A 15,722-nucleotide genomic window follows, 5' to 3' on the forward strand; every position below is an offset into this window, starting at 1 on the left:
TAATCCAAAAGTGTAGTTACTTGCCAAATGAGACAGTTTCCACCACTGCTGTTCAGTCCAGCAATCTCCATGAGGTTCTCACAGAAAGAGCTATTAATATAGGTTCTGTATCAGAGTAATTTGGCAGAGTTAGGTCTCTTTCTTATCAGAGGACCTGGAATATATTAAAGGGCATTCTGTGCCCTTTCAGAACATAGAAAGGTACCATCCTTTGTGCACAGCAACAATGACAAAAGTATTACAGATTTAACATCACATCACTGCAATACACTTCACCAGGTTTTAAACACAGGGATCATGCTGCTGATCAGTGACATTCAGTTCCTGTAGGGTAAGCACTCAGCACAATATTGCAGGCCGTAAAGACTCATAAAGCATAGTGAAGGTAGTGGAGACCCAAGAGAGACATGCTCTACTCTTGTCACCAAACTGGCATGTAATTGCTGCCAAGTCATTTCTCTGCATTTAACTTTCTCAGTGACAAAGGAGAGGTAATAACACCCATCATTTCTGCACTACGCTAAGCTCTATGTGCAGAAAGCACACGTAGCTTATGCGTACAAGGATGGATCTATGCCTTGAGTCTGCAGCTGGCTGCATTGCTTTGTCTTTGCTGTCCTCACACTTCATCTCCTGATATCAGAAAGCAATTAAAATGGACATCATTGGTATGACAGAGATGTAATAAGTACCACTTCCCTCTGGTTTTTTTGCTACTTGTCTTGTAAACATTCTTTATTTCAAATAGGAGCACAGTAAACCCCAAATTGTTTGTTCTCCTCCTTTTATATAACTCCAACAAAACAAATAAATCACTATTTTCTTTCTACTAAATTAGCTACCACACCCAGTCCAGCAGAAACATGATGCCTTTGGAAAAGGCCCCCAAATGAGTTCCATACTTCTTCTTCAATGCAGGCATCTGCTGCCTTCAAACAAGCCATTAAAATATAGTCTAAATCTCTGCTGTTGAAATAGCACTGACTCATATTTTAAGTTTCAACAAGATAACAGATATTAAGAGAGTTACCTGTATGTTTTATCCACATTTGTTTATTACTGTAAAAACAATAACCCAGAGAAAAAGATGTAATGGAAGATTTGAGGTTCACTGACACAATTAAAACCGATCTCCCAGCTCTTTACCTCCTGAAACACATCTCCTTGCTATCTCCCAAAGGATGAGTCCAAAACTGTACATATCAGCCATGATATAGGACTGAAAGTGATTTCTATTCAAGCTTTCATCCAGCACCTCAGGAGGCATATAACGTTTTGTTCCTACTCGGGTATTTGGAGGGATGTCTACCTCATTTGTATCACTAAAAGAAAAGGAGGAGAAAAAAAGGGCATCAGACATGGAACAAAGTGGCTTGAAAAGAAAGCAATTTAGATGGGAGATGTAGTACATTCACACCACATCCACTCTCAAAAAAGGTCAAAAGTAATGCATAATCTTAATGGAACAATTTTTGCAAGAAAAGCCTCTTAGTGTGAAGGCAATCCTCCTTAAAAGGCTGACCTGCCTGAGGCTATGTTAAGCATTCAAATGCAGAACCACAATGGAGATAAGACTCAACAGGGATGCTGTAACATTTGTGAGATTTCATTAGCATTAGCCCAAGCTCTAATGTTAGTGATAACAATCAAATCTTCATTAAATGCTGTTTTCCTAACATACTCCACCACCTAGTGCTTTAGCCTTAGCAATTAATGGAGGATACTAAATAGCACAGTATCATTTAGTGTTAGCACATCAGATCTGTGAGGAAGAGAGATCTAATTGTTATTTTCTGCATGTATTATGTTTGATCTCTTCCAACCTTTACACATCGAGATATGTAGACACAGAGATATAAATGTGTAAAAAATTCTAAGCAAATGTGTCACACCTCACACAGTGACTAGAAGAGACAAGATTTCTCTAATGGGAAACAAATTCCCATTAGTTATGTGAATGGAAGCTTTTTTTCCTTATTAACTCAGATTCAGCTGTATCAGTTTTAATGTTTTTAGAAGTTTATTATACAGCATATATTTTGGTTTGCTTAAAAAGATCTGTTTTCCTTTCCCCACCTCCAAAATGTACATATTTTAAATGTGATAGATACAACAAAAGCTCACAGAATAATTATACTCCTGTAATTGTCTTCACGTACAGCAATTTTTTTTTCACCTACTGTTATGAAAATGACAAAAAAAAAAAGCACAGTCTGAGGTACAACCAGTCACCTACACAGTCCTCAAATTATATATATGCTGGTGACACTTCTGTACACCCCAAAGAATGTAACATAAATCCAGCGACCTGCACCATTTTGCAATATTTCAAATTAAATGAGAAATACAAAGAACTTTACTAGAATTATTAGCTTCAGCAGAGCACACCCCTTTCAACTATTTCCTGTTCTTGCCTGAAAAATGCTGCCTGAGGAAGGATTCAGTGTGAAAACAAGCCAAGTACATAACGTAAATTCCATTTGGACTGTGAAAAATGCATGTTTCACCTTCTTTAATAACAACACTTGGTAGTTCCTAGTTCTTCGTTCATAGTTAAACAGTGTGCTGCTCTGTATTTGCCAGGCAAGGTATGCCTGCGAAGTGTGAAACTTTTTAACAGTATATTTTCAAGTTGTTGTTTTCTAGGCCTCTGTTCCTCAAAGTAAAAATATTCCTTTCTTGTGTCCTAAAGAAAGGTCAGGTTCATAAAGGAAAAGCCTCACCAAGAAACGTGGTGGGTAAGTGAATGGTAAGAAGAGCACATAAAAACTGCCTTTCCTTTCACTCTGAATAATTTCAGTTCAAGATTTGTATAGAATTCTTAATTTATTTTTTTTTAATACTTCAGGGAGTGCACAGTTTCAAAGCTGACCCCTGAAACTGAAACCCTCAGTCTATGTATTCTGGACACATTTCTGTGTACAGAAAAATCAGAGATTTTGGAACACACATCTCCACCACCAGGACCACCACCGAGAGCTCAAACCCCTTTTGAACAGAGCTGTCAGAGAGCAATGTCTCCTTATGAATCCCAGGAGTGAGTAAAGTTCTACTTGTCTGCTCCTTTCTAAGTTCTTTAAACACACAACCATTTTTTTAAATCAAATTTAAAAGCCATTTCAAAAATCAAATCTGTACTTCGGCAATTTGATTTGTAGGAAATGAAACAAAAGGCAGCCCAAATGGGGTCCTTCTCAATAAATCCCAGTTAGTAACTTGTGCAAATGATTAGTATTTTTCTATATAAGTTGTGAGTGAATTTTCATGGGATCAGACAAGCTGAATGCTTCAGTGACAAGACTTCAATCTGTCAGTGCCATGCCCTTTTACCAGGTGCAAACAATACGAGAGTAGCTGTTGAGAATGAAGTGATGAAAACTGAACATTTATGCAAATGTAACTAATGTTTCCAATGTAACTAAACAACTATTTATACACTTGCATTAGGTGTTTATGTGACATTCTCACCCACACTGATAACCTCACACACAGATGAGCAGAGCCCAAAAAGTATGCACATACACTGCAGGAGCATGCTCACGTGTGCATGCTCACTCAGTCAACAACTAAGACAGCATTTGCATCTGGTTTACTAACTTTTCCTCAGCCTCCTCACTTCTACTCACCTGATAAATTTAACAGCCAAGCCCAAATCTGCTATACAGCAGGTGCCATTCTTTTTCACCAGGATATTCTTACTTTTTAGGTCACGATGGGCAATAGCAGGTTTGCCCTGAGTACTGAAGATCTCAGTGTGCAAGTGGCACAAACCACTAACAGAGGAGTAAGCCAGTTTCAGCATGGCTTTTGTGTCCAAAGTAGTAGATTTTAGATAATCATAAAGTGAGCCATTCTCATGGTAGTCAGTGATAAGATACAGCTGGGTCCAAGATCCTGTACCTTTAATGTCTGCAGCAATGAATCCTTCAAAAAAAAGAAGATATTTTCACATTAATACATCTCATAGCTTTTTTTTTTTTTTTTTTTGACTGCTCAGAACTCTGGACTGTCATCCACTTCAACAGATTTATTTTGGTAACATTTCATTTCTTTCATCTTACCTACATGCAACTATGTGTCACCTCTAACCTTTAATGTATTTTCAGAAAGCCCAGATATGGAAATACTGGTGGCTGAAGTAGACGTGCTGCGTTTAGAGTAACAACCCCTAAACCCCATTATTTTTTAACTTTTATTTATGTTTCACTAATCCTTGAAACAACTTTCCTTTGAAAAGCGCTGGGTGGCTAATTGCAGAGCACAGCAGGTAACAAAGCACATCAGAAAGGACATCAGATAACAGCAAATACAAAATTACTAAACTCAAGAAACCTGTACACTATCAAAAAATTCTCTTTAATTTCACTCACCAAGAATATTTTCATGTCTCATTAGGACAGTCTGGTAGATTTCTGTTTCTCTGAACCAGCTGGCCTCCTCTGTGGTAAAAAACACTTTCACAGCTACCTTTTCACCACGCCACTTTCCCATCCAGACTTCTCCATAGCGACCTTTTCCAATCTGCTTTACCATTTGAATCTGTTTTGCGATGGTCCTTTGAACCTGAGAAATGCCAAGACAGATGCTTACACTTTGCTCAGTGCAAATCTCTGCATTCACCTCCCTCCTTCTGTGTCTCTTTCCCAGGAAGCCAGTCCCAAGGAAAGTGGAATACACAGCCATTGTATGACCGATTTCAGCAATGCTCCACAACTGCAGATGCTCCCCATTTTCTCCAGGATGCAGTGCTGGTAAGCACACTGTGAAGAAGCCTTTCCATGCATGCTCAAAATGCACTGTGGCTTCTCAAGAAACTAAATCAACCTGTGACTGTGAACCTTGAATTTTTTTATTTTCCTGCGGGATGTTGCCACTTTGTGGTATATTTTTTGTTATTTTTGGAAAAGTTTTGACAGCAAACACTCCTGTTAATCTCAATGTTACCCAAATTCCAAAGGGGTAGGTAACACATTTTGATTAAAACAGGGATATTTGTTATATATTCAACACTGCTGAGACTGAAGGCTAGGGCTCACAAGAGTCAAAAGCGTACTAGCGCTCCAAAACTAGCAAAATTACTGATAGCAGCTTCCTATCACCTCTCCTTGAAAAGGCCAAGCCTAATAACTTCAAAATATACATTCGGTGTTAGGAACCACTACTTACAGAGTTAGGACCCACAAGCCTACAAGTATTTTAATATTCATAATTAAATATCAATAAAAAGCAATTTTCCCCCCAAATATTTAGAAGACAGCTTTCTAGTGTCTGTGCCAGCTTTGCCAGTGCCTGTACTGTGAGCTAATGCTAAAGTCAGCTGTAGTGCAGGATCAATGTACATGGTGGAAGCACTGCAGAGATACTCTTCATAAGGATGACAGACCCTGTGTCTACATTTAACAAGCTTTTATAACCATAAAAAATCTTGGACAAATGTAGACTAATATTCTCATCAGATTGGAACATGTCTGCAGATCATATATTTCTAAAAGTTCACAAAAAACCCATGAGTAGATGCTGCAACATGACCCACTGGTGTTCGTGGTTGACTCAGCCTCTCCCTAATACAAGAGGAGATTCATCCTCTTGTGCTACAGCATTGCCAGTTCAATCCACAGCTGATGATTTTTGGTTTGGCAGGATTTTAAAGATTTTGAAAGAAAATAATTTTATCGTTTCCTATGCAAAGTCCAAGCAACTGGCAAAATCTGAACAAGTTCAAATTTGTGGTCTCTCGCTCGGTTTTGCCACCACCCAGATACAAATCTCAAGCAGTTTATTGCAGCAAGTATGCACTAACTGAATCCCTATGAAATTATATGCATTTCATGTAATCCAAAATGTTTTTTTGGAATCTTGGCTGACAGAAATGAGCAAAACTTGATTTTTAGAATCATTTGCTTCCTTTGTTATGCCTGGGAGGTTTAGTGGAAACTACCAGTTTGGTAACGCTGAGCAGGACTGCCACAATCCCACTGCAGCATGAACATATTTCAAACATGAACTCAAAACCTACTAGGTAAGGTCTATCTATCATCATTCATTTTGTAAAAAACCCACTGGTTTTCATAATAGACAATTTTAAGAAGCAAAACATACAGTGGCATTTATGCAAAGCCATTTCGAATGTCCCAGCTTTCTTCTTCTGTCATTTAAACAGAATTCCATTTTTCCAGCCCTGCAATGTATTATTAGACTTCCAAGATGGTAGCTTCAATGCCATTATTTTTGATTAACATCAGTGAAAGCCAAGAACAGAGATTAGCCTGAATTTTTTAAATTGATTTATTCTCTTTTATACTCTCATATAGTGATTGAACAACAGTTATATTACATTGGAATTTTGCTGTAACATTTTGTAATGTCATTTTAGCATTGTTGCTTTCTATTTTGCCCATTTTAAAAATGCATCCTGAACAATAATGTAGTTATATCAAATAACTTAATTTGTGTAAATATATGTAATGGCATCATAAAGTACATGGAATTACAATACTTAATGATGAAAAGTTCCTTATTAAATTACATTAAGAAAATGAAAAACACATTTCTGTTATGGGTTTTCAGGCGGCAGAATACTATGTGAAGGGCCTTAACCTAGTTTCCTCTTGCTAGAACTGGTCAAATGATTTCCTATGAACAATTTATTTTATTTTAAGGAATTTAGTCCTTTCTTGTATCATAAACCAATTAGGATTTCTAAAACAAATAGGTTAATCAAAATTGTTGGATGAACTGATTTCATAAGTATGCTGAATGATGTGTTGATGTGAATTATTTATACTGAGTGGGGCTGAATTTTTTTATTTCTTTTTAAATTTATTTTATTTAAATTTATAATAATAAATAAATTTATTTTATTTCTATTTAAATTTGTATATTTTGTTGCTTGAGCTCTGTTAGCAGCCAGGTAAAGTTACATGGCCTTTTCTTTCCTCTCCCCAAGTGGAATCAATCCAATTACCAGCTCTTTCTATTTTTCTGGCATTTAGCTAAATGTGTTCAGCTACTGCAGACGAAAATTTAGACAAACTAACTTTTTGTAACTTCAATATTTTGAACAGAGAACTTCATACCTATGGCTGGGGTGCAGTCCCTTGAAAAGCAAAGCTCATTGGAAGGGGAATAGGAAAAAAAATGCATGAAAATGTAGAGACCAAACTGTAATTCAGCAAACTCTTCAGACAGATCACTGAAATAAATGTCCCCAACATCTAATCTCCTTCCCCTGTTTTGCATGGGAATTCATGGTAGGCAACAACTTTGCCTTACACTTGTCAAGGCCAATGGGGTTCTCCTTGTTTGCACAGACTTGCACAGATCCCAGTTTGTCGGTCCAAAGCCTTTATTTAAAACTTATTTTTTCTTGGTTTAAAGTTTGATTTGCAGCATTTGACCTGCAACAAACTCTTCTGTCAGAGGTACAAACAGGTCAGGAGAAAGAATGCTTTCTAAATGTCATCGTATTGACAAAATCTTGGCTAATGTTTGTTTTGGGTATAATATTTGTACCCATTAGATTAAATGCTCTGCACTGAAGAAAAACATTACTGTTTAGCATACAGTGACATTTTGTAATAAATTTGCATCTCATTTTCCCAAAAGTATAACCCTGGATGTTTCAGTCTTTGCATAAGAAACAGAGTTAAAAAGAAACTCTTGCACAATAAAGTCTAGAGCATTATTGCCAGGGATTTTCTTTATACTTGTTTCAGGCATGGGACCATCTGTGCATTTATGGGGAACTCGTAGTAGTTGTAGCTGTCTGGGAAATGCAGGAAACATCTATTACTAAGTACAAGATTCATTATAGCGCTCATTTTATTTCTCTTCCACACAAAATCACTACTTGAGAAAGTCTGGGGGGAAAAAAGTGTGTGTTTTTTGTAGGCAAAGAGGGAGTAGGGGAAGAGTGTCTTGAGAAAAAACACTGGCTGCAAACTTTCCAGGCTTGAGGGGTGGACTGACAGAAGACTAGATGGCTCCTGCTTCATGGAGCAGCAGCACAGGTCTGAGAGCTACTGTGCAATGACTCAGCTGGGATGTGCCACCTTGGCCATTACAGCAGTTAATTAGCAGAAGTTAGTTTTCCTGTCCACTGCAAGAGCAGACCTGGGGACACCAATGAGGCCGTACATCCCACCTTCAACAGTTCACTGGGACAGAGGAAGGCATAAAGAACAAGCATTGTCATAACCAAGCATAACCAGCATTGCACCAGCTTTTTTGGGATCCTGGGATGAAGTACTGAGCCATTCACTGTTACAAGATGCCCCAGGGCACCTGCTACCCACATGAGCTGCTGGAAACATATCCTCTCAGAGAAAAATCACCTAGTTCCTTATATTTACTCAAAACTATTACATTTTTGCTGTCATTGTAACAAGTAGGAGCATCAAGTGCAGACCAAGACCTTAATGTGGCAGGTGTTACTCAAAAAACCCAAAGCAAACAAAGGAAGAATCCCTCACAATTAAATCACTTGGAAGCACTTGTTAGGAATAGTTCTAAACTGTACATAGGATCCCTCCCTTTCCATGGGTGGAAATATCCGATATCCCATTAGTATAGGATATGACAAAGCTTTCTTAAAGCCTAGAAGAAACTCAGCCTTGCTTCATTTTTAAGGAAATATAAAACTTCCCATTTAATTTCTTCTTTAGGGTGTATAAAAAAGATGTGTGGGGAAAAAAAAGAGATAGTACTTGCAAACTGGACAACACCTACCGTAATATCATCACTACAAACTAATAGGTTTGGGAGACAGGAAGGACATATCATCTCTGAAAAATTAAAATGAAATCTAATTCATTTTCTCAGAAGTAGTATTTTAAATAAGTAACCTGGCTTTCTTACCAGTTCTAAAAAGCAATGATGATCCCCAGAAACAAAACCCCCTGGAGAACAGAACTGTTTTGCCACAGAAGGTTTTACCTTTTCAGCAGGCTTATTCGTCATGGAGTTTGTTCAGAAATAATCACAAACTCAATCCTTGTGCTTTTAATGTTTGAGATTGCCACACTACAGGGAAAAAAATACCTCTTGACTTCTGAATGCAAAGTGAAGCCTACAAATAAATAGGTTCCAAGTTTGATGAGCTACAGTTCCCTTCAGATAAAGACAATGTGTCACTGTTTGAAACCCAATGTGTGGTGCACATACAAAGCAGATCAGTGGGCCAGATGCTGTCCTGTACACTGGGGTAAATGCTGATGAAATTCCATGAGTTCCCTTGGCTTGTACTTACCCTATGGTATCTAGAATAAGAAATGAGATGAGGTAGGAAAATAACCCTAAGCTTTTTTTGGCTTGGTCTACATGAAAAAAAGTCTCCTGCTTCTAAAGCAGCTTAAATCCTTGTCATTTCTGGGAGAGAAAAAAAAACAAAACACTAAAACAACAACTGAGGACATGTAAATATAATTTCTTGTGCTTCGTCTCCCTCTACTCATTTTTGCCTTTGAAACTTGCACTAAAATAGTGTTGCTTCCTTACCAGGAGAGGGAGCCCAGAGCCACTCCCTGAGCTCTGGGACTGCTCGATCAAATCTTTCAGGGACTCTCCAGGGGGAATGTAGGTCTCGTCCTGCTCCAGCCCAATGCTGTAGTGGTGCCTCGTCTCTTGGCGTTTGTATCTGACGTTTTACATGAAAACAAAATTAGTTTTGAATACAATGAACAATGTGCATTGAATAATGTACATCATCCTTCGTATTCCCTTCATTTATAGACTAACAGCTTTCTCTGCTTCCTTGAGGAATATGCTGGACTCACTGGCCAAAATTTTCTATTTTATTTTTAGTAACTGTTTTCAGCATAAAAACTTTTAAGTGTAACACTCAAAGACTGTGCAATCTGGGGTAAGCAATCAAATGCTTTCCTTTCAGAAACTTGAATATGACTAAAACACAGATCAAATAAATAATCAGTTTTACTTTACTGTCTGCAGTGGACTTTTAAGAGCCAGAGGAAGTAGAGTCATGGAATCTTGGACTGTTTAAAAAATGTGACAAATTATTAAAACCATGTATATTATGATAACATTCTAGAAACATTTACTTATATTCCTGTATTGCCCTCTTTTTTATGGTCACCTCTTCACCACATAAACACATTTAGAAGTCTTAGGTTTATTTACCCTATATAAAATTTGTCCTTTGGCCTTAGTAAACTCAGTAGAGAATAATCTGTGCTTCAACCTGAACAGCTTTGTAGGATGTTAGGCAAAAGACTCTATATGAAATGCATCACATAGGTATACCTGTGACTAGCATGAATAAAATACACATTATTTTCTCACTATAAAATTACAGTTTCACATTTCTTTTCCTTTAGGTCCACTTCTATTTTTTTCAAATTCCTAAGTCTATAAAAAGATAAACGTTGGGAGGAACATTAACCAAGAGCCAAATTATTCCTTATTTACCTGAAGTAGCAGAATATGATGATAAGCACCAGAAGTATACTGCAAACAGTCACTGAGATCAGCAGGGCCTTATGGTGGATGTTTGCCTCAGCAAAGTCTGGGGTTAAAAACAAGAAAGGTAGAAAATTCAGAAAGGGAGGTGGTAAGAAGTCAGTCTCAAAAGACACACCCTTAAAAAGTATGTTGAGCACAAGATTATTTCCATTCTTTTCTAATGAAGTCCTGTGCAAGATACCCCTGGAGTCCCCAGGTATTTTGTGTGCTTTCTGTTTGACCCTCACTGACCAGGGCAGAACTGGCACCTCCAAAAGCCTATTTGATTTTTCAGCTCTCACTCAGGCAAAACATCGCCTTGATTTGCAATTCCCTTTTTGGGTCTGAATGAAAAAATCAGTCAAGACCTGTAACTCTGTGTCTTAACTTGACTGTTTATCTTAAAACAGTCATATTAAGTAGCATCCTATTGAGTAGTTAACATTAAAAAAAAAACCAACAATCAAACAAACAGAAAACCTCCCCACGACAAAACTCCATTTATCCTAGAAGGGAAGACACATCAGACCATTCAAACCCTCAAGAAGGCAGGCCACAAGATATCTTGAAAGTATATTTCCCTCATTAGAGAATAATCCTTCTCTTGGATCCTGTTTTAAACACCTGAACAGGAATTTTCTCCTCCATTCACTTTACAGCAGCCCTGTGTGCCAGCAAGTCCTTCCATGTTTGTGGGCAAAACTATTCTTACAGCAGCTATTCTGTAAAACACTCTGAAAATGAAATGTGTCAAGTAACTTGTAGAAAATTCTGTTACATAAAAACTATTAAAACATTTCAGTCAATCTGGGCATGTGAAACTCATATTCTCCTTTAAAGTACAATATTGATCTCCAAACTTGTATTCTCAGCTCAGGCAAGCAAGTCTGACCTTCATTCATGTTTCTCTGCTGAAAAACAAAGAAACCTAGCAGTATGCTTTTTCAACCTCCCCTACTACCCAAACTCTCAAAATTACAGTATTCCAGCATGTATCTACGTGCCACCCTCCCGAAGTTGCTATCTGGTATAAGGCAAATGAGGACCATGGTTTCTGAAGCTCTTCCAGCCTTGCTGTCTTGCATCCTTCACTCTAATGCCTGACACATCATAGAATGCAAGAAATCTATCCTTATTGACTTGTCTTGGAACAATGTTATTATGTTTCAGATTTACAAGGGTAATGAGACCAGGAGATTCCTAAGGGACTCTTAGTTTACTGTCAGACTCTTTTTATTTTAAAGATCCAGTTTCTCCTTCTTTTTTCGCTCCCAAACTATTTCTTCCCTTCCCCGTTCCATTACAAATAGAGATTACCTACCAACTCACCTTTTGATCACACTGGTCATGTTTTAACCTGCCATTACCTGCTCCGGGAGCATTAACAATGTAAACATTCAAGACACAGCTGACGCCTTTGAAAGGGGACACTGACACAATGCCTATCAGGAAAACACTCAAGCCCATCATTCTCCCTGCCACAGCAGATTTATCCCTGGCCTGCCACTCCAAGTGGGCTGTGAGTCGAAACCGAGAGCCCACCGGGGAATCCAGACCTCTCTCGTGAAGGCGATGGCTGTTCAGCAGGGCTGAGGGCTCCAGTTTGTGCTTTGTAAGCAGCCTGTGTCAGCCACCATTTCCCTCTAAAATGTGTGGTTTGTAGCAGTTTAAGATGCCTCAGCCCATCAGCTGAAGAGAAGATAAACAGAGCACAGAGACCATATAGTGGCATTTTATACCTGGGAGAAACCTGGATATCTGTCCACAGCAAGGGTTTTCCTACTTCACAGAGTAAGACATCATGGAAGCTGGAGGTTTGTGCTTAGCAGTAATGAAAGCTGACATCAGATGCAGAGGGAGCAATTCAGATCTTTCTCATACTTGTGTATGCTAGACGGTAAAGCCATGGAAATCCGTGCCTTTATACAGGCACAAAGTGTTGCACATGAACCTGTTCATGCCGTCTGTGTGTGCATGAGTATATGCATTTGGAGAGGGAAGATAAAGATGCTGAAATCTTTAATCAAATTCCGGTAATTTTTAGTGTTTAAGTGATCCAAACATTGTGCTCAATGTTTCTAATGGGCTTCTGCCATTCAGAAAAGTAAATAAATGCAGTTTTGGTTTACCCAGAGGCCAGAAGGCATTTTGGAAGTGCTGTTTAACTCTGAGATCAACTTCAGGCTCCAACACTGCAAAATTCTTTTGGTACCCAAATGCAATTACGCGAAGCATGTGCAAGGAAAGCATGCACGACATAAAGGAACATGTCCTGATCTCCTTGCTGGGAGTGGCTGCTGCAGAGTGCAGCAGCACCAACGCACTTATGCTCTTGCAGTGGGTGATGTCCCCCATGCCAGCAGTGTCAGTTGACATAGCTTTTGTAGTGGTTCACTCTGCACAGCACAGGCATGCAACTAGCTCTCACAGGAGGAGAGAATAAGTTCCATATGTCTTTATATTTATTTGGCTACGTATGATGAGAGACAATACTGATGATAAGCGAGCTATTGTCTCACCTTTCAAACACTTCCTGCATTTTTAAAGCATTTTGGCAGAATTTGATTTGCTTGCTCACTTGAGGACTTCATAAACCTGCTGGTATGTGGACAACACAAGATTAAATGCATGCCCTCATCCTTACACCAGCAATGTCTGTTTGTTCTGCTGCACTGAACCAGGCTGGTGCTGCTGGAGATCAACTCTTTCCTCCTCCTCCAGCCCAAGTCGTTCTCCCCAGAGCTGCAGGACAAACCTCCCTTTCCCTGCACAATTTTTGGCACCTCCTTGACCAGGTGGAAGGATGGGGAAGCTCAGCTGTGAGTCTGCTTAATGACTGGCTTGTGGGCTCTGTGGTGAAGACTGTGGTGGGTCCCAGTCAGTGCCAGTTTATGTGCTGGAGATACTCTCCTTCAAGAAGTCCAGCACTGTGCTTTTTAGTGTTATGTTACTTGGTAACTGCAAGGTGCCAAGCAGCAGTTATGAGAATAAGCAGTAGCTTCCATGGAGGCAGCAGTGAGTGATTACCAGGAGCATGGTGTGGGGAGCGCAAAACAAACACTTTGGGAAGCCTCTTCACATACCCTGGCTGGTTGATAATAGCGAAGCCCAGCAAATAGCACGTTAATAGTTTCATGTAGTATGAAAACAGTGGTGCATGCTGGTGTCAGTGGTGAGCTCAGTGATACCAAGTTGCCTCTCCGTTATTCTCCAACGATTTCCCCCTCCTCCACCACTCGTTTCTCTCACTGCCATCCGTGGGACCATGCTGAGGAGTGCACTGAAAATGCCACCCAGCAGGTTCAAGGGAGAAGTCAGTATATCAAAGGGAGAGGAGGTTCACTTCCCTCCCCAGGTCCCTTCAGTTCACAATGTTACAGTTATCCAAGTAAAAACGGCAGTGAAATCCGAGGCGTGGAGACTGTGTGCACACATCAAACCCCATCATTCCTCCAATCATTCCCTTGCCCATTCATCACTAGCTATACAGGCAGGGAGCCAGACACGGTGGCACCACCACTTCTGCTTATATAGGCTCTAAATCAGTAAAGACATATTTCTCCTTTTGACTGGTCTCAGTCTGCGCTTTTGCTGGGATTTCCAGGAATATCTTTTATTGTTTAAAGCAAAGGTGTTATATCAGACCCAATTATGATTTTCATTTCCTTATTAAGACAGATGTATATCTGGAACATCGACTTAGTGGTTTCTCTGGGGTATTTTATCCTGCTAGTTCTGTACCGAGATGAGCTCAAAACTCACACTTAGCTGTTGTTTCTTCCATCTTGCTTAACACATCTTGCTTTGACCAGCGTTAATTCTTCTAGCTCTCACTTTCATGTCTGTGGTCCTCCTTTCTTTTTTGGGAGGCTAGGGGATGTGGGGTGTAGGAGGATGGGTGTGGCATAAACCTCGCTTTCCAGCACATGCCAGGTCTGGAAAAGCACTTTGAGAACATAAGTCGCTTGCCTTTGTAGATATTACCTTGGTGCATAGGTCAATTTGCAGTTCAACAACCTCTGACCTGCAGCTGCATGATCTCCCTAGACTTTGTCTCCCATGAGATGTCACCTTGGACATGAGTTCATCAGAAGCCAACTTTCCGTTTGTTTTTTATTTCTAAAGGAGCATACATATGGAATCCTGAAGGCCAAAAGGTTGTTCCTATAAGCTTTTTTTAGTTCATCTTTCTTTCTTTGTACTTATAGTTTATGTTAAATTTGATATACAATTCTAACAGTATCAGACAATCACACTCCCCAGTACCACATTTACTATCACAGCATCTTATGTATCTCAGAACATCTGTGAAGGCAAGAAGCCTGGACAGACCACATGTTCCTTAGCACATTTTTTACTAATGTTTCCAGTAAATAAAATGATCACAGTCATAGTACTGGGCACTGGCAGTAGCATGTATTTATACACAGTATTTGTGCCTAGTTGCAGTGAGGATCTACAGTTCTAACTGGCTTTTTTTCTGAGGTTTCATATTAGGATACAGCAGCAACAAATTAAAACAGGCCTGGCACCAAGAATGACATATTTACTTAAGGCCTTAATAAAGGTGCTGACTTCAGCCCTGTTCAGCCACATTTAATGGAGCAGCTCTTGAAACGTATTTTTGCAATACACTGACAGGATACTGGTAGTGTGAGAGTTTATTTCAAACAAAAATCTTCAGAATATTTTGAGTGAGTACATTGCCTTTTGTTTGTCATGCTAAAATAGACAACTTTGCAACATAGAACAGCTAGAACCCTGCTCCAACTCCATGATATTTTTTTTTTAACAAATATTCTCTCTGCTATTTAATGAGTCTGCCACCATGGTGCCCAAGTGATACTTTATTTACCCCATATATACAAAGAACAAACCCAACATCAGTCTAAACACCTTCTGCCACTACCAAAAGCTTGTTTTATTGCTTTCTGTATAAGCAGCAGAGACCATTGCCAAATAACTAAAATCTCAAAAAGGTGGATGTCTAGTGTTAGGCCCTGGTTCAGTATTTTTAAGTAGTTTTAATGTAGAATAAACTCAGCAGTAAGAAGAAATCATGGCAGTGTTTTCCAAATTGATATTTAATGAAAGACTAAGTAAGTGTGAACAAATATTGACTTCTTTTTGGAGCTTCTCTCTCAGTCCAAATAACTTTATAAAATTAAATAAACCAACAAAGTAGTACATTACTCTTCTGTTGGAAGTCAGAATTTTATGAGGTTTTGCTGCCTTAATGGCAAGCTAGTAAACAGTGAAGTATT

At 39.0% G+C, this 15,722-nt stretch overlaps 1 protein-coding gene across 1 annotated transcript in view; it reads right to left on the reverse strand.

The window, feature by feature from the left end:
• The window catches only part of BMPR1B (bone morphogenetic protein receptor type 1B), an 84,470-nt gene that overhangs the window by 3,055 nt on the left and 65,693 nt on the right, over positions 1-15,722 (reverse strand). Inside the window, exons 5-9 of the mRNA XM_008925654.3 lie at positions 10,426-10,522; positions 9,496-9,634; positions 4,371-4,563; positions 3,627-3,924; positions 1,147-1,322 (exon numbers count right to left, since the gene is read on the reverse strand). Coding sequence (XP_008923902.2) covers positions 1,147-1,322; positions 3,627-3,924; positions 4,371-4,563; positions 9,496-9,634; positions 10,426-10,522 — 903 coding nt within the window. The remainder of the gene's footprint in view (positions 1-1,146; positions 1,323-3,626; positions 3,925-4,370; positions 4,564-9,495; positions 9,635-10,425; positions 10,523-15,722) is intronic.

Source organism: Manacus vitellinus, unplaced genomic scaffold, assembly GCF_001715985.3.
Source record: "Manacus vitellinus isolate BGI_N305 unplaced genomic scaffold, ASM171598v3 scaffold_0_pilon, whole genome shotgun sequence".
Classification (NCBI taxonomy): domain Eukaryota; kingdom Metazoa; phylum Chordata; class Aves; order Passeriformes; family Pipridae; genus Manacus; species Manacus vitellinus.